Genomic DNA, 16,435 nt, shown 5'->3' on the forward strand with positions numbered 1-16,435 from the left:
GAATCCGCGTCGATCTGCTACTCTTCATCGCACGAGTTTGTCATTTCCACCAGTGCAAATCTATAAAACCCAGATGATGATCATTTTGTGAATGAATCACAACAACAAAGGCGGCTCATTTCTTTTTATTGTGCCTTTTTGTCAAGTCTGAGCGCTTCACTCAATCTTCACTCAGTCTTCACTCAGTCTTCACTCACTCTCTACTCTCGACTCTGCTCTCCCTTCCGCCTTTATTTGGTTCAAGCCATGGCTTCTGTGGTTGCTGCCTTCAAGCGCTTCATTGCGACAGACCCAGGTGAGGCTCACATGGGGTCTCGACTCGACACTCTGCCATCCTCCAGCTTCCCTCTTCCCTCTTCCCTCTCGCTTTCACCTCCTTCACTCGGCCAAGTCGCTCACGCTTGCTTTTGTGGCTGTCTCGTTCTTGGCGGAGGTCCCACTCCCCCCTGCCTTCTGGACCAAGTTTTTATTGTTTTTGCCGAGTTTCCCGCCTTCTTCTTCTTCTTCTTCTACTTGTCCTTGTCTCTTTGTTCTTTCCCACACATGCAAATCTCCCTGATTTACAATCTTTCTCACTGTTTTTGTTTTCTTTTTTTCTCTCGTTCTTCATTGTTACATTCCCAACCAGATCTGTTATTCAATTACAAGACCCAACGCATCGGTAAACAAGTCCTCTTAGTTTTTTTTTTTTTGTTTGTTTGTTTGTCTGTTTGTTTGTTCTTGATCTCTGCAAAACGGTTCAATAAGGCTCACCTCAAACCATGCCCCCATCACGTTGGACGTACAATGGGGTTGGAACAGTCCGCATCAATGATCGCCGCCTTGGATTGATCTACTACGCGTTCATGCTCGCCATTCTCGGCTACGTTATTGGCTACACGATCATCTACAACAAGCGATACCTCTTGCTTGACGACTCGCCGACAGGCTCGGTTCGCATGTCTCTTGCCAAGGTAAGCAGCATTTTCGATGGTTGCTAATCCACATTGATGCTGACTGCTTTTCTTGTTTCAAACCACACCAAACGCGACTCGATTCGCTCTTGTTTTTGTGTGTCAGCCGACGAAAGTCAATTCCAACCAGCCGTACTGTCTCCAAAATCAGCCCACCGTCAACGATTACACCAACTACATGTGCAACTACTATGACGATCTTCTTGTTGTGTAAGAGGTGGTTTTTGCTTGTCTTGCGCTTTATGTTTGTTTTTTTTTCTTGCCGAGTATCCGAAGCTAGTAGACTGACTATCGTGCACTTGCACACTCCACACAGCTATCCCCGCACAGAGCAAACCGCCTTGCTTGCCGCTTCTCGGATTACCATTCAAAACAACACGTTGAACTGCGATTTTGCCGCGGATCCCAACTGCGACTTTACACCTGAAACGCCCACGATTGTCTATGTTGGCGATATTGAACATTTTACGGTGTGTATTTCTGGCAATGTCTTTTTGACAAGGGTTGTTTGCATTAGTAGGGGGGAAAGCAGCGCTTTTGATGGATCAAACTAACACGTTTCGCCTCTGCGAATTGCCCCTTGCAGTTGATGATTGACCATACTACCTACTCGACCAATCTCGATATTCAAGCCAACGCCCAGTCGCTGGAGGGCAAGCTCTTGGATCTGCACGGAAATACCATGAAGCTGACTGGTCCGAATGTTGTGGGCCAAATTGGCCAACTGGATATTTTCGAGCTCCAAACCCTCCTGCTGGCAGCCGGCATTGCCACGTTGGATCAAGATTGTACGTTTGTGTTTAAGTTTCGTACCTGCTTCCATCCAAACTAGTGGGGGTGGGGGAACGGTGAAACACCAACCTCACTTTTTTTTTGCATTCAAACTCATGTTGTCATGATGTTGTCATCGAACAGCTGGTGCGTTGAACACCAAAACCAACAACTCGAGCCTGCGTTATACAGGCTTGGTGCTGCTGGTCCTGATCGAGTATGACAATGTTCACTCTTTCGACACGAGCGACATTCGCTACACCATCAGTGTAAGGAATGATGCGCGTCCCCCTTTCCGCATTGTTGTTGTCTTTCGTCCGCGCGTCTGCAGAATTCCGCCGCTCACTGCATTTGTGTGTGTGTATATGTGTATATGTGTGTGTGTTGGACGGTTTGTGCATATCCAGGTTCGCAGCGTCAAAAACACCCAATTCAAGAGCGTCGAGACGCGAACTTCGACGACCGATCAATCCCTTCAAACATGGGACAGGCACGGCATTCGCATTCTCATTCAACAGAAAGGACAGATGGGCAAGTTTGATTTCCAAACCCTGCTGATCAACGTTGTTTCTGGCTTTGGTCTTCTTGCCGTCGCCACCCTCGTCGTGGATGTTTTGGCTGTCAGCGTTATGCCTGAACGAGAAATCTACTCAAAGTACAAGTATGATGACACTCTCGACTTTAGGTAAGAGCCGTAGTGCACCAAGTTTTGGTATTGGGCGATTTTTGGGCTCATGATTTCTGATTGGTATGCGACTTTGCTTTAGCGACATTCGTGATGGTATCACCAAAGCTGAAGACGACCAGCTCATCTCCATCAAGACTCGCAAGAGTGCAGCTCAGCTTGTTGGGGTCTTGGATTCGGCATCTCAGCCTCTTCTTGATGAATCCTCTACTGTCTGAACAAGGCTTTTCTTTGGGTAGATAGAGAGAGGTGTGTGTGTGTGTGTGTGTCCTGTTCAATTGTCGACCGCGTCTTGTCGATTTGTGGTGTGCATCAAGTGGAATATTATCTTCATGAAGAAACGAAAAATACACGGTGACAAAGCAAAGCGAAACAAACAAAACAAACCAGCATTGTTGTGGCTGGCTCAATAAAGTGACAACACCCAAACGCTCGGAATGTTGGCCATCGAACTTGAACTGTTGACCACTTCCATGCGAAGTGCATTGAACAGACACATGGGACACGCCAAACTGACCAGGCCAAGTCGGTAATCGGCGAGAATCAAGCGCGCGGTGATCGAGCCTTTGCCGAACGACGCAAGTGCCGTCAGGCGCTTCTCAAGCTCGGGAAGCACGGTGTCGTTGAGGTTGCGGCGCGAGAAGCAGTGATCGCAGGTGAAGACGACAACGTCGCGGTCTGTCGGTGCATTGATGCCATTGCTTGCCAGACTGGTGGCACCGGCTGATGACAGTGTGGTCACGCCGCTGCCGCTTGCGGTGCTGAACCCCTTTTCGTCGATCGTGCCGGTTCGTGATCGGGGCGCTGCATCGGAACCCAAGGCCTGCTCCAAGTTGAACAAGGCTTGCGAGCTGATTTCGACCTTGAGTCGATGTTTGACATCCTTGCTCAGATTGCGGCGAATTTCCGCCCACAAACGCTCCTGCGGAATGTGAGCGGAGCCTTTGGCCTGCTTGTCACCACGCTCAGTGTCAGCGGGCCTGCCGTCACGACCATGCTCGGTTGCCGGGTTTGCTCGGAGCATCCGCTGGAGAGTGCTCAAATCAGCGTGTGGGGCTTGCTGTTGGCCTGATGCGTCGGAGCTGGAGCCGACGCCGCGCAGTGTCACCGTGCGCACGTTTTCAGCCAGCCGATCGGATGCGACGGCGAGCTTGGCGACGACAGCATGTGCAAGAGCGACATGGAAGTGAGCAGAAAACCCTTGATGCGCTCGACGCACTGCGGCAATCACATCGGAAGACGTTTGATTGCCAGTTTCTGCCAAAGAAGCGCCGTTCTCTTGCAACCCTCCTGCTGCTGCTGCGTTTGCGGCTGCTGAGTTTGCTGCTGGTGGTCGCAAAGCGTCGAATGCGCTCAGTCGAATAAACAAAATCACCAAGGGTGAGGCCACAAGGGAAATGTGCCGACGGAAGACACCCTCAAGACTGGCAAGAGGGAGCGCATGCCGCTTCCAAAACACGAGCATGTGAATAATGAGCGAAACGCTCGTAATATCAAAGCTGTCCGTAGCAGATAAAGTGTGGTTGGAGATTTGCGTTTTGGGGACAAAGAACTGGCGCAGCTGGTTGAGTTGGGCATCGTCAGAGCCCTGCTGAGCCTCGCTCAGCGAAGCAATCGCCTCGGACAGATCTTTGCCGGAAAGAACAGTCAGCGAGCAGTAGCGCTCAAAGCAGGCAACAGACCACGCCTCGAGGTCCACAACTTGGGCTGGCGGGATGGTCGCAGAGGCCTCCTCAAACGCGACCTCCTCAATGTGGCGCAGTCGACACTCAAAGGCAGACGGCCAATCGCAGACAGTCTCGTAAATGACGGCAGCCGCTTCGTACATGGCCCAGTCCATGCACAGCTGCAGCATGTGAGTTGTGCGGTAGGAAGGGTGGAGCAGGCGCAAACAGGCCAACAAACACTCGTGGTTGTAAGGCACCGTGAGGGAAAGGAAATCTGGCAAAGCTGCGTTGGTGCGGTACGACAGGAGCCGCCGCTCATCCTCAGTGAAGAGGAGGTTTTCATCCTCCACGTCCGGCGCGCCGGCTGCTGGGTACGAGACGGAGGTGGCAAGAATGTCGGAATCCATCGCCGCGAGGCGCAGTGCAGGCGTGGTCAGACTGCCAAAGTCGGAGCGAGTGCCGGGAGCGGTCTTTGCCGTGTTGCTAAACGACGCGACAGAGGACGCGCTCAGCATCCCACCAGACCGGTGGTATCCACTCTGGAGCGATGGGGGCAGGCCAAACAATCGCTCGGGAGTGAAGGAACGTGGAATGGCAGCCTCAGCAACGGCAGCCTCCATGCCAGACTTGGCTGCTGGGGTGGCAGTAGTGGCACCAGAAGAAGCAGAAGCGTTCGGCGTCGATTCTTGCCCAAGCTGGCCGTTGTCTGCGCGACCCCAAATCCATGTCTGGCCAGCTGCATCCACACAAGCGCTAAAGTCCTCACCCGCGGCCAGGGCAATGATTGGCGGCACGTGGTCGAATGCGCCAATGCGTTTAGGAATTTCTTGACGAGGACGCAGGGAATTGATTCCAAGCTGGCCGTGCTCGTTCGCTCCGAGACAGTAGACCGAGCCGCGGGAGGTCAGCATGAGCATGTGCCAATCGCCGCAAACGACCTGAACAACGTGCTCGTCCGCCGCTGCAAGCGCCGCCGGAATGCCTCCGCTGACAGTGGCAAAGGCAGAGCCGGCCATGCGATTCCCAAAGGCGGCCGTCGACTGGGCAGATGCCGCCGAAGTGCCACGGGATGGATGACTGACACCTTGGCTCACGATGGGGACCTCGATCTGCTCGGGAGCAAAGCGGCACGGGAATTGATCGGAGGGAGACTGTTGCATGTTCTTCAGGCGACTCTTGTAGTACTGTTGGAGAGGGGTCATGTTGGAGGTTGCAAGAGCATCCTTGCCCCAGGTGTAAACGACGGTGCTGCTGCTGCTGGCTCGAGGAGCCGCAGCGGGTGTGCTGGAAGCGCTGGTTTTGGCTGCGGTCGCTGCTGTCTCTGACGTCTCAAGCGATGCGACGGTTGTACGGGGCGTGCCAACGCAGGCCGTTTGGAAGGTGCCACAGGAAATCCACGTGACGTGAACGTCAGCCAGCCCCGCAACAGGGAACGGTGTCAACGACGTCAGAACAGTGCCAGCAGCACCCAACTGGCCGTACGAGTTGCCTCCAAAAGCGTACAGGGTCCCGCTCTCGGTTAGCACGACGGAATGGCAAAACCCAGCAGCAAGGCCGACGATGCCCTTGTTGTCCAAGATTTTGACGTGGACGGGCAAGAGGGCGTTGGAAGTGGAGCCCACACCAAGTTGGCCTTGCGCGCCCCAGCCACAAGCCCACACCTCGCCCTTGTCGGTCAAAAAGAGCGTGTGGAAGTAGCCGCACGCAACTTGGATGATTCGCGACTCGTGCATCACAACAGGCTCGAGTCGACTGAGCATGGTTGGCTTGGTGCGCTTGTCAGTGTCACCCAGGCCCAGCTGTCCGTAGCCGTTCGCGCCCCAAGCGTAAACCATGCCTTCGTTGGTGATGGCGACAGTGTGCTCTGCGCCACACGAGATGGAGGCGATTCGGTTTGAGTTCATATGGAGCGTCTCGCAGCGCGCGGGAGGTAAGCTGCCAACCCCGTCAATCATGTCGCCGTGGCCAAGCTGGCCATTGTGCGAACTGCCCCACGTGTAGACGTCGCCGTCGTACACAAAAGATGCATGGGTGGAGCCGCAAGCAATGACATACGGCGAGGTGATGGGTGGCAGCAGCGCCGGAGCGCGAGATTGCAGCCGCGACGACAGCGAATCAATATGGAAGGCAAAATGCGCGGCCACACTGACACCCATCGTTTCAAGGGTGGTCGCGAGCATGGGGAAGACGCTGTTGGTCTGAACAGCAAAGTCATCCACCACGTCGTAAATGCCACTGCTATTGAGTCGGTCGAAAGGCGGGGGAGACTGTGCGACGGGTCCGAGCGAGGACGAAATCCTTCGCTGACGGCGCGAAGCAGACGACAGCGCCGTAATGGTGGCAGACGACGCGGCCCGTCGCCAAGGCCGGAAGGTTTTGTGTTGCGCCAATGACTGCTGCTGTTGCTGCTGCTGCTCGCCGCTTTGCGAAGCCGTCCAGCGGTCGGCGGAAAACCGGCTCGCGTCGCGTGTCGCCGCACTTTGGTTTTGACGCTTGCGCAGAGCATCCAAGCTGAGCATGGCGAGCAAAAAGAGCTCGACATACTCCATGATGACGGTGGGTTTGGTGTCGGGGACTGCGGTGGGGTCATGGAAGGACTCGCTCCGGGATTTGGTGATGACAGTCGCGACAGATGCCGTGGACTGTCGGCCCGAAAGCAGCGACTGGCGAGGCGTCGCCAAGAAGGTCGAAGTGGAGAATGCCAATGCGGTGGAGGACGCGGCAGCGGCGGCGGCGGCGGCGGACACTGCGGCGGCGTGTTGTCGAGCCAGAAGCAGGAGAGAGCGGAAGTTGCCTCGAGACGGGTCGAAAAACAGCGCTGCCTCAATCAACGTGTCGGGATCCAGCACCTGAGGCAAGAGCCAAGCCAGGAGGTCGGACGACGAGCAGCTGAATGTGCCACGAAAGAGTTGTGGCAGGGACGACGAGGCAGCAATCAGCGCAGAAGGCGGCGAGAGCAATGCCGAAACCGACGCCGACTGGGACGAGCGGGAAGAGGCGGCGCCAACGCCATCCAGCCCACCACCGCCGCCCGAACCGCCGTGGCCAGTGCTGGTTGCACCCGCGTTCGCGCCTGTGCTCTGCTCACCAAGGACGGGCAAGAGCAGATGCGGCCGCGAAAGCAAAACATGCACCTGCACGTCAATTGGCAAGCAGCGGAGCAAAACACCGTCCGACGAAGCAATCATGGCGTCGGCGTGGCCGTGCGAGTCCAAGAACGCCTGGGCCTTCTCGTCCAGATGCAGGGCGCAGCGGTTGACAAGAATGTTGAGCGCGCGGGTCATGAGGCCCTTGGTTTCCGCGACTTGCAAAAAGTGAGAAAGCATTCCGTGGGAAATCAACACCAAGAGCGCAGCGCCAGGGTCGTAATCCCAGTTGTCGGTAATGTACTTGGAGAACTGCTCTGATACTTCTGCGTGGCGCTCGAGCGCTCCGGCCGCCTTGGTCGCCAAAAGTTGCTGAACAAAGCACGCAAACTGCAAATCGGAGAGATGCTTGCGCTTGTTGGCTGTGAGAGAGCTGGGATCGCTCAAGACGCGCTGCAGGAAATCGTAGACCAAGTCCATCTGCCCAACCCACGCAAACCGGCAAAGAAGCTTGTTGAAAGGCACATTGGACAGCTGATAAAGCTGGAAGGCCTGCAGGTAGTCGAGCTGGGCAAAGTACTGATCGGCGGCCAGCTCGTAGAGCCCATGCATGTCCAGCTCGACGGTTTTGCCAAAGGGCTCAGCATCCACTTGCTGCGCCACCAAACCGAGAAAGATGTGCTCTGGCGGAACGCGCGGGCGACAGTGGTAAACTCGGCCTGTGGTGACGACAAAGCAGCCGTCCAGCGTTGTCGTCCGCAAATTCGCCAAGGCCTCCTGGGCCTGCTGCTGAACGCGGCGCTGGAAGCTGGACATCCCAACTTCGTCCATTTGGAGGCCGGTTGTGAGGTCTTCGTGCACCCTGGGCCTTGCAAAGTCGTCGTCGACGGGCTGCGAAGAAAAGGTGCCAAGGAACTCCGGGTTTCGGGGATGACTCAAGTGGCCAGCGACGGCGGAAGGGGGCACGGGCGAGTTGACGCCATTATCGTGACGCAAAAGACCGTGCGAGCCGCCTGCCAACGCATCTGCGAGCATTGCCGCGACGGCAGGATCCTCGTGCTCGCTCGCATTCACGGAGGCAGTCTCGGACGAAGCAAACCCAGCTGGTGAGAAGGAGCTATTGCTTCCGCCATTCAGCTGCCTGGTGCTGACCGACATGCTCAACAACAGCAGGTTGTTGTGGCTTTGGTTGTCCTCCTCCTCCATTTGGCGTTGGAGCCCAACAACCCCCGAGTAACCAAAGTCCGATGCTTGAATCGTCATGCCGCTGACATCGAGTCCATGGTCGTAAAAGCCGGCAGGAGTTGCACGGCCGCTGTACGATGCCTGGGTCAAGTTACCGTTTTGAGGCAGCAGCCCCAGGTCCAGACTCAACTGGTGCAGGCGGCTTTCGGTCGCTTCTTCGTGCTCGGTGGTCGACAACGGATGCGTGCCGGAGGCCAGCAGCGCTTCGCGTTGCTTTTGTCCAGAAGAAAGGGACGGGATTGGCGAGTCGCGGGCGAGATGAAGCACGGTCTCGTCGGCGGGAATGGAAAACTCTTGCACGACTGCGGCGCGAGCTCGCGCAAGATTGGACGAGTTGCCAATGTTGGACGCTGTCGCCGTGGCCAGAATGCGCGAAAAGACAATCAAGCGCTGCGTGTGCGACTCTGGCGGCCGAGGCCGAACGACCGCAAAGATAAACTTGTCTGTGAGCAGAATCTGGCACGCGTCCGGGAAGAGCTGGTACACGAAGAGGGAGTACTTTTTCATGTCGTTGTCAAACACGTCGTACTGGCCTGTCGCTCCAGAGTGGACTCCAATGAGCGACCCCTGGCGTGTGTTTTGCACGCCAACCACCTCCCAATGCGCAGTCGTGCGAAGAGAAAAGTGAGTAAAGTCCGGCTGGCCAAAGTTGGTCAAAATAGTTTCAGCAGTGGTCGAGATGTGGCTGGCTCCATCCACGGCAGCCGTTCCGTGACTGCCAGCAGCAGTAGAGGGAGCAAACACGTTCGACAGCGCAGCAGAGAGACGCATATCGGCCCCGACTGGTGCTTCCACGGGGGTTTGTACCAGTTGCTCCAAGAGGAGTTTGAAACATTCCCGAGCTGCGAGCAACACAAAAGAACAAAAAGAACCGCGAAAGAAGGCAACAAAGTGAGCGCAGCAGTAAAAATCAACAGCTGCAAGACGACACCGTACAGGCTATTGAATAGGAAGCAGGCGGCGTCGCAGCAGTCAATGCACTGCCGGTTGGCACGGGCGCCTGAATGGCGTGAATGAGCAAATATCGAGCGGGCAGTCCCAGAACGCTGTCAACAAGCTCCAGGCGCTCGATGGGCTTCTTGATGCGCTCGGCCGCTTGCTCCACTTGTGTGTTTAGGTTGACAAAGTAGATTGAGCCACGCTAGTGTCAATCGCAACAAGAAGAGAGGTCAGTTGCAAGTTTTCGAGCAAGTTTTGTCGTGGCGAAAGCGACTATTCTGCTCTTTTCTACCTTGGTCCCGATAACGCAGATATCGTCGCCGTTGAATGTTTTCCACCAGAGACAGCAACTGACAACGCCGAGACGAGCAGTTTTGGTCGCGCAGCTCGTACTCACAATGCCCGTGCGCTACAAGGAGGCAATCCAAGCAGAAGAGCAACTTTTGAGAAAAAGATTTCAAGCATTGGAAAAGCTCTGAACGGCGCCAAACAAACAAAAAAAAAGCCGTTTATCAACAAACCTTATCGCTTGAAGTGACTGGGGAGGATGTTGTTGCTGGACCAAACACGCCAAACGAGGCGAGAACGGTTTCATTCGCCTTGAGCAATGAAATGGGCGCAACGACCGTGTCGGAAAAGGTGTCGTCAGAGCCAAAGGCAGCGAGCGAGCTCCATTCGGTGTCGGGATCGAGATCAATGTCGTCCCAAGCGTCAGTGCCGAAAGCGGGCATATTGGCGGGCGACTGCTGTTGCTCTGATTGCTTTTGGCGGCTCTCTTCGCGCAAGAGTGCAACGACCGGAATAAGATGCACCGACACATCATAGCTGACGCAGACCACGCTTTCAGCCGTGGGGCTAATGTCCAAGGCGAGAATCCGCTTGTTGGGGTCTTTTGTCCAAGGGATGTGTCGCACGAGCGGGTGGTTTCCAGTGCGAACATAGCGAACTGTGTGCGTGTCGTTTTGTTGTGAAGGTGAGTTTATCGTCAACATTGATTGATCAAAACAAAACACACAAAAGGCGAGCTTCCTTCAGCAGTGCTTACCAACGAGGGTGTCTTGGTTGGAGAGCGTCGAACAGACAAACGCAACCAGCGTGTGTTTGGTGGTTGTGACGGTTGCAGCAAGACGAACAGCCACGTGCGAGGCGAGCGACGCGGCTAATGACGACGCAGACGCGCCAGGACCCGCGTTGGCTGGGTCGCTGCCTGCAGCAGAGGCTGAGCTCGTGTCGGTCGTCACTGCCGTCTTTGCAGCAGGACGGAACAAGCTTGACGCGAACGACGAGGCCAGCGAGCCCGATGCAGAAGCCGTCGTCGCTGTCGCCGTCGTCGTGGCTGCTGATGGCGGATGCTGCTTTGAACCAGGACCTGGACGACAAGGAAGGCCAGCGTGAGTGAGCGTGAACGAAGGACAAATCTCAAGCAAGTCGAGTTCAGTGTCCCAAACCCCACCAAACCAAACCAAACCCCCTATCGCAACAAAGACGCCACTCAAACTGCAATAGCAATAGGCGTGTCGATTGCAATAACGCTGCAGAGCGGGCAAGAGTCACACAGAGGCAGACTACTGAAGCTTTTTGGGATTGGGTCAAGTGATACGGCAGCCAGTGTGTGTGACGCCCCACACCACCAACCACCGGGCAGATGCGAGATCGGGGTACAGGCAGCACTCACCTGTGACGCCGGCTGACCCTGGTGCCTGCGAGCCGAGCCCAGGCTGCTTCTGCTGCGAGGATTGTTGTGTGTGCGGATGCCAGGACGCGGGTGATCCGCTGCCCAATCCCACGGACGACGAGGACGATGACGACGACGACGACGATGCAGACGCAACACCAACAATGGCTGCGAGCTCAAACAGCGGATATCGCGAGGGTGCCTGCGCTCCCTGCGACCACTGCGCGTCCGTCATGAGAAGTAGAGAGAAGAAAGAAAAAAAAAAAAAAAAAAAACAGCGACTGAAGCGCCAAGCATCGCAGCGAGTAGGTTGAGTTGAGAGTCGACTCTGACGTTAACGATTCGGATTGAGCAGATACACCGACGGATCGTAACGGGCAGGAGGAAGTCTAGGATTGCGAAACATCTGAGCTACAGGACGATCGGGCTTTGAGCGGCAACACGAGCTCTCCCTCCCCCGCCATTGTTGCTCCACCCTGGTAATATGTCTGTCCACTTGAGCATCCCTCCGCGAACGTTCATCCAAATCCAGAATCAAGACATCAAGACATCAACAACGAAGATTCAGTCTCACTTTTTTTTTTTCTTTACTTCCAAAACCTGTTTCAATGGGCAAGAAGAACAAGGAAAAGACGCCCGGCGACGACCGCAAGGTGACGAGCGCGGTGGTGGAAGGCCTGAAGAAGCTGTACAAGTCCAAGGTGCTGCCGCTGGAGCAGCTGTACAAGTTTGCCGACTTCCACTCGCCATACATGCTCGACTCTGACTTTGACGCGCGGCCGATGGTCCTCATGCTCGGCCAGTACTCGACCGGCAAAACCACCTTCATCCGGTATGGCAGGACGCTTGCTTTTGTGTGGCCGTCCACAGACAACACAACACAACAACCCCCCCCCCCTTTCAACAAAACTCAACAAACGCAACAATAGCGAGATCTCGTTCGTTCTCAAACAAGAAGCGAGGAAAGAACGAAAGGAAAGGAACGACAAACTTTTTTTTTTCTTTCTTTCTTTCTTTCTTTGTTCACTGCATCGCACTCGCTGTTCGGCTGTTGCGTTGCATTTCTGATCGTCTTCCAGCGTTGACTGCTTTGTCGTTCGTCCTGCTTACTCGGTCTCAACGAGGCTGGGCAGCAGGAGATGGGGGACAGCGCAACGCATTGCTTTTGACTGAAGCCCAATTCAAACAAAAAAAAAAAAAAAAAAAAAAAAAAAAAGAGGTCATAACAATGGCTGGGCTGCGGTTGGCGCCCTCCCCCCTCCCCGGCGTTCTTGGGGCCAGACCTCGCTTCGGATGGAAGTCTGCGTGGTGGGTTGGCTGATGCCATTCTGTTGATGGGGCTGGAGCGCAACGCCGCCGTCAAATCAAAGGTGGAAGAAGAAGAAGAAGAAGAAGAAAAAAGCCGTTGTTGACGCAGTTGCGCATCCTTTGTGCTGTGATGTCGGTCGCCCATTCCCACCCGGTGGCCGAGTGCGATCTGCACTTGTTCGTGATCTTGTCGCTGTCCTTGCTAAAGCCGGGGCCGGGGGTGGGGCCAGTTTGCTTGAGCACGCGGTGGTGGTCTGTCTCGCGTCACTCTCGCTCTCTCTCTCGCTCTCTCTCTCTCTCTCTCGCTCTCTCTGCATCCCGCCTTGTCTTTTGTTCACCTGGCTCACAAACACTTTTGCTTTTGCACCCACTATCTACACTGCACAAAAAAAAAAGATACCTCGTCGAGCGCGACTTTCCGGGCATGCACATTGGCCCAGAACCAACCACCGATCGCTTCTGCGCCATTCAGTATGGCAACGAAGAACGCGTGACGCCCGGCAACGCATTGGCCGTGCAGGCAGACAAACCATTCCGTGGCCTGACCAAGTTCGGCACGGCCTTCCTCAGCAAATTCCAGGGCGCGGAAACGCCAGCGCCGATTCTCGAGGAGCTGACCATCATTGACACGCCCGGTGTCTTGTCGGGTGAGAAGCAACGTCTCGGTCGCTCGTACGACTTTGTGCAGGTCACCGAGTGGTTTGCGGAAAAGTGCGACTTGATTCTGCTGCTCTTTGATGCCCACAAGTTGGATATTAGCGACGAATTCAAGCGTGTGATTACGTCGCTCAAGGGCCACGACGACAAAATCCGACTGGTGTTGAATAAGGCAGACATGATTACCGGCCAGCAGCTCATGCGCGTGTACGGCGCGCTCATGTGGTCGCTCGGCAAGGTCATCCAGACGCCCGAGGTCATGCGCGTGTACATTGGCTCGTTCTGGGACCAGCCTCTGCACAACGACGAAAATAAGCGGCTGTTTGACGCCGAGCAGCGCGATCTGCTCAGCGACCTGCGCGCACTGCCCCGCAACTCTGCAGTACGAAAAATCAACGAACTGGTCAAGCGCGCTCGCTTGGCCAAGGTGCACGCCCTCATCATCTCCCACCTCAAGAACGAGATGCCGGCCATGTTTGGCAAGTCTGCCAAGCAAGCCGAGCTCATTGCCAACCTCGAAGAAGAGTGCGTCAAAATCCAGCGCCAGCACGGCATTCCGCCAGGAGACTTCCCCGACCTCAACCGCATGAAGGAGTTGCTGTCGGTGCACGATTTTGGCAAGTTCCCCAAGCTCGACAAGCGAATCATCGAGTCCATGGACGAGGTTTTGGCCAACGATATTCCCGCACTCATGCGCAAGTTCCCGCAGGACACTGCCACCAAGGCCGAGCAGCTCCTCGGCGAGCTCGGCGAGGCCAACCCTTTCGCCCTCGCCAACGCCAATCCGTTCGCCACCGTCAAGTTCCTCGTCGACCAGATTGACGAAAACTCGCGCGCCAAGTTCTACGGCATCTTTGAATCGCTCAAGCCCGTCGACGGCAAAATTGACGGCAACCAAGCCAAGAGTGTCTTGGTCGAGTCCAAGCTGCCACGCGATGTCCTTGGCAAGATTTGGGTTCTCGCCGACGTCGACAAGGACGGCAAGCTCGACTGTGAAGAGTTTGCCCTTGCCATGCACTTTGTTCACGTTCGATTGGCCGACGAGCCTCTTCCCGCTGTGCTGCCACGATCGCTTTATCCACCAAAGTTGCTTGCACAGATGGCATCCGAGGCGCACTAAAAACACAAGGCGGGGGTTTTTTTTTCGGCAGCGCTTCCGTTTTGGACTTGCGTTGTGTTGTCGGATCTCTGGTGTCTGCTTGATGCATTTTTTTTTCGTGTGTGTGTGTGTGTGTGTTTGTTTCAAGTTTTTTTGTTTGTTGGTTTGTTTGACATTGTTCGTTCCCGATTTGTTTGGGGCGATCGTGTGTGTTGTGATGATCACGGTGAATGGGTGTTTGCATTTTTTTTTTTTTTTCCGTTTGTTGTCTCGTTTGCCATTTCTTCTTCTTCTTCTTTTTGTTTGGTTTTTAATTGTCATCGTGACTAGTAAACGTTGACAAGGCTGCATGTTTGCCGCTCCACACTGCAACAAAAAAAAAGGCGGCAAACTTTTTCTAATTCACAACAAAACAAAACTAAGATTTAGCAAGGATCGACAGCAACAATCAGGCTATTGAAGGCAGTCCAGATGGTCTTGTTGACAATGCACACTGTGCCACCGGCTCGTGTTGCCATCGACGCCTGGCGGTTAATGTCGCCAATGCATACCACATTCTCGTTGGCATTCTGACTGATGGCCCACTTGCTGTGGTCCCTGGAGCGCGTGTACTCGTAGCCTCCAGCAAATTCGACAACGGCAACGTTCATTGAATTGTAGGGGAACTTTGGGGTGCATTCGGACGGGAGCTGGGTTTTGGGTTTTGGAACAAACCGTGTCAGGGAGTGAGTGGCGCAGGGTTGAGGGTGACTCTGATCAAGACTATTGGTAGCAGCAAGGCTTACAGGATTGATGCCGTTCGTCCACGTTTCAATCAGCATGCTCTGCTTGTAGTAAGGCTGCACGAGATCCATGTACAGATCTTGGTTCCAAGTCGAGGTTTTGGAAAAGGCCGTCAACGGGACACCACCGAGCGTCTGGAACGCGGTAATGTTGGAAGCGCTCTGCAACAAGGGGTGTGGCAAGCACGAGGGTGGGGGGGGCATTAGCATGTGAGTTGCCATCTGGTTTTGCGCACAACCCTTCAACCCAATCGAGCGGGATTGCATACCACAGAGACGTGCACGCCATTGACAATGCCAGCGAGCGCTGGAACCTTCTGGCTTGTGGCAGTGGTCAGCTTGGACTCAAACACGTACGGATGGTTGAGCTGCATCTGTTGTGAAACCGTTTGCAATGTGCTCAACGCTAGAGCACCATCAAGGGGGAAAAAAAAAAGAAAAAAAAAGTCAAAATCAAAGAATGAAAGTGCGACGTGAAACCTTTGCGCACTTACAGAGACTCATGCAGAAGAATGATTGGCCGAAGGTCGTGGCGTAGTCGGGATAGCTGTAGCCCGACGCTTGGTATGGAGGGTAGCGAGGAACGCTGTGCACCATCCAGAGGCCTGCCGAGTCGTCCAGGCCAACAACACCCTGCGATCCACACATCCATGACCGTGGTCAAAGGAAAAGCAGGCCGGTCAGCAAAACAAGAAAGCAAGGGTTCAATCAACAATATGCTACTGCTGCTGCTGCTGCTGCAAGGGCCAACCTTGGTGTGACCGTTGGAATCGTGGGTTTTGTTGTCGGGAGACTCGTCGTCATAAAATACATGGCTCACGTCTGCGCCCGCATTGTAGAATTGCTGGAGCGTCAGCGCGGCAGCACCATGCGTGTTATCGTTGAGACCAATGCTGGAGAGCTGCGATGGTGAAAAATTTAGGTTGCAGCAAGTGAGTTGTTTGTTTGTTTGTTTGTTCACGGTTGACGAGGTTGTCGGTCACATTGCAACCTAAAAGCACCGAGCTACCTTGAAGGACGAAATGGTCGAGTCCATGTAAGCATATGCATTGCCTGTTTTCATGAAGGTGTTTGAGCTGGACGAGTTGACCGGGAGCTTGAGCATAATAAACCAATCGACCGGTTGACCGCTCTACGCGCACACACGATCGTTCGCAAAATATCAAATCAACATGTACAACCATGAGAACACACTTTCAAAGTGACTGCGCACGTTGGGAACAAGAATGGAAAACATTGGCGTCGTAACCCAAAAGACAAAAAAAAAAAAAAAAAAAAAAAATCAACCAAAAAAAGTAAGCAATAAAACCAAAAAAAAAAAAAAATAAAAAAAAAATCGGCGTTTGTGTGTGACACGCATTGCTGCTGGTCTGTTCTGCAAGCGGCCGTGCTGGAGCGCGTCCTGGACACCGACACAGTGACTTAGAAGCAAGGCTCACGATGGACAAGTCGTGGTGGCTCGTCGCTCGTTGGGCAGCAGCAGGCAGACAGCAGGCAAAGAGCTTGACACACTCACGAGGCCAATCAATCAGGCTAAAACCTCAACGTGCCAGCCATCGCCCCACCTC

At 54.5% G+C, this 16,435-nt stretch overlaps 3 protein-coding genes and 1 pseudogene across 4 annotated transcripts; 2 read left to right on the plus strand and 2 right to left on the minus strand.

The window, feature by feature from the left end:
- Nucleotides 1-134: 134 nt before the first annotated feature.
- Nucleotides 135-2,838, plus strand: CAOG_00560 (hypothetical protein; annotated as a pseudogene). The gene is made up of 9 exons: nucleotides 135-295; nucleotides 629-661; nucleotides 802-953; nucleotides 1,060-1,163; nucleotides 1,270-1,423; nucleotides 1,540-1,741; nucleotides 1,869-1,993; nucleotides 2,132-2,409; nucleotides 2,492-2,838.
- Nucleotides 2,718-11,271, minus strand: CAOG_00561 (hypothetical protein). The gene is made up of 6 exons (XM_004365375.2): nucleotides 11,022-11,271; nucleotides 10,392-10,715; nucleotides 9,868-10,292; nucleotides 9,639-9,755; nucleotides 9,344-9,548; nucleotides 2,718-9,249 (listed from the first exon to the last, which is right to left on the minus strand). Exons 1-6 carry the CDS (start codon nucleotides 11,254-11,256, stop codon nucleotides 2,816-2,818), a joined length of 7,740 nt encoding a protein of 2,579 aa, XP_004365432.1. The 5' UTR covers nucleotides 11,257-11,271; the 3' UTR covers nucleotides 2,718-2,815.
- Nucleotides 11,272-11,600: 329 nt separating this feature from the next.
- CAOG_00562 (hypothetical protein) lies at nucleotides 11,601-14,454 on the plus strand. The gene is made up of 2 exons (XM_004365376.2): nucleotides 11,601-11,853; nucleotides 12,726-14,454. Exons 1-2 carry the CDS (start codon nucleotides 11,630-11,632, stop codon nucleotides 14,104-14,106), a joined length of 1,605 nt encoding a protein of 534 aa, XP_004365433.1. The 5' UTR covers nucleotides 11,601-11,629; the 3' UTR covers nucleotides 14,107-14,454.
- A 56-nt stretch (nucleotides 14,455-14,510) lies between these two features.
- On the minus strand, nucleotides 14,511-15,972 carry CAOG_00563 (deoxyribonuclease II family protein; the record flags this gene model as incomplete). The annotated part of the gene is made up of 5 exons (XM_004365377.1): nucleotides 14,511-15,029; nucleotides 15,137-15,273; nucleotides 15,362-15,500; nucleotides 15,619-15,768; nucleotides 15,877-15,972. The coding sequence occupies 5 exons, from the start codon at nucleotides 15,970-15,972 to the stop codon at nucleotides 14,511-14,513; spliced, it is 1,041 nt and encodes a 346-aa protein (XP_004365434.1).
- Between the last annotated feature and the right edge of the window lie 463 nt (nucleotides 15,973-16,435).

This window comes from Capsaspora owczarzaki, assembly GCF_000151315.2.
Source record: "Capsaspora owczarzaki ATCC 30864 unplaced genomic scaffold supercont2.1, whole genome shotgun sequence".
In the NCBI taxonomy this organism is placed as follows: Eukaryota; class Filasterea; order Ministeriida; family Capsasporidae; genus Capsaspora; species Capsaspora owczarzaki.

Bases quoted from the DNA above. Each gene is read 5' to 3' on its own strand.
- CAOG_00561 (XM_004365375.2), bottom strand. From the start codon at position 11,256: ATGACGGACGCGCAGTGGTCGCAGGGAGCGCAGGCACCCTCGCGATAT. The intron at 10,293-10,391 runs GTAAGCACTGCT...ACACGCACACAG, and splicing joins CAACCAAGACACCCTCGTTG to TTCGCTATGTTCGCACTGGA. The intron at 9,549-9,638 runs GTAGAAAAGAGC...GATTGACACTAG, and splicing joins TCTGCGTTATCGGGACCAAG to CGTGGCTCAATCTACTTTGT.
- CAOG_00562 (XM_004365376.2), top strand. From the start codon at position 11,630: ATGGGCAAGAAGAACAAGGAAAAGACGCCCGGCGACGACCGCAAGGTG. The intron at 11,854-12,725 runs GTATGGCAGGAC...CAAAAAAAAAAG, and splicing joins GGCAAAACCACCTTCATCCG to ATACCTCGTCGAGCGCGACT.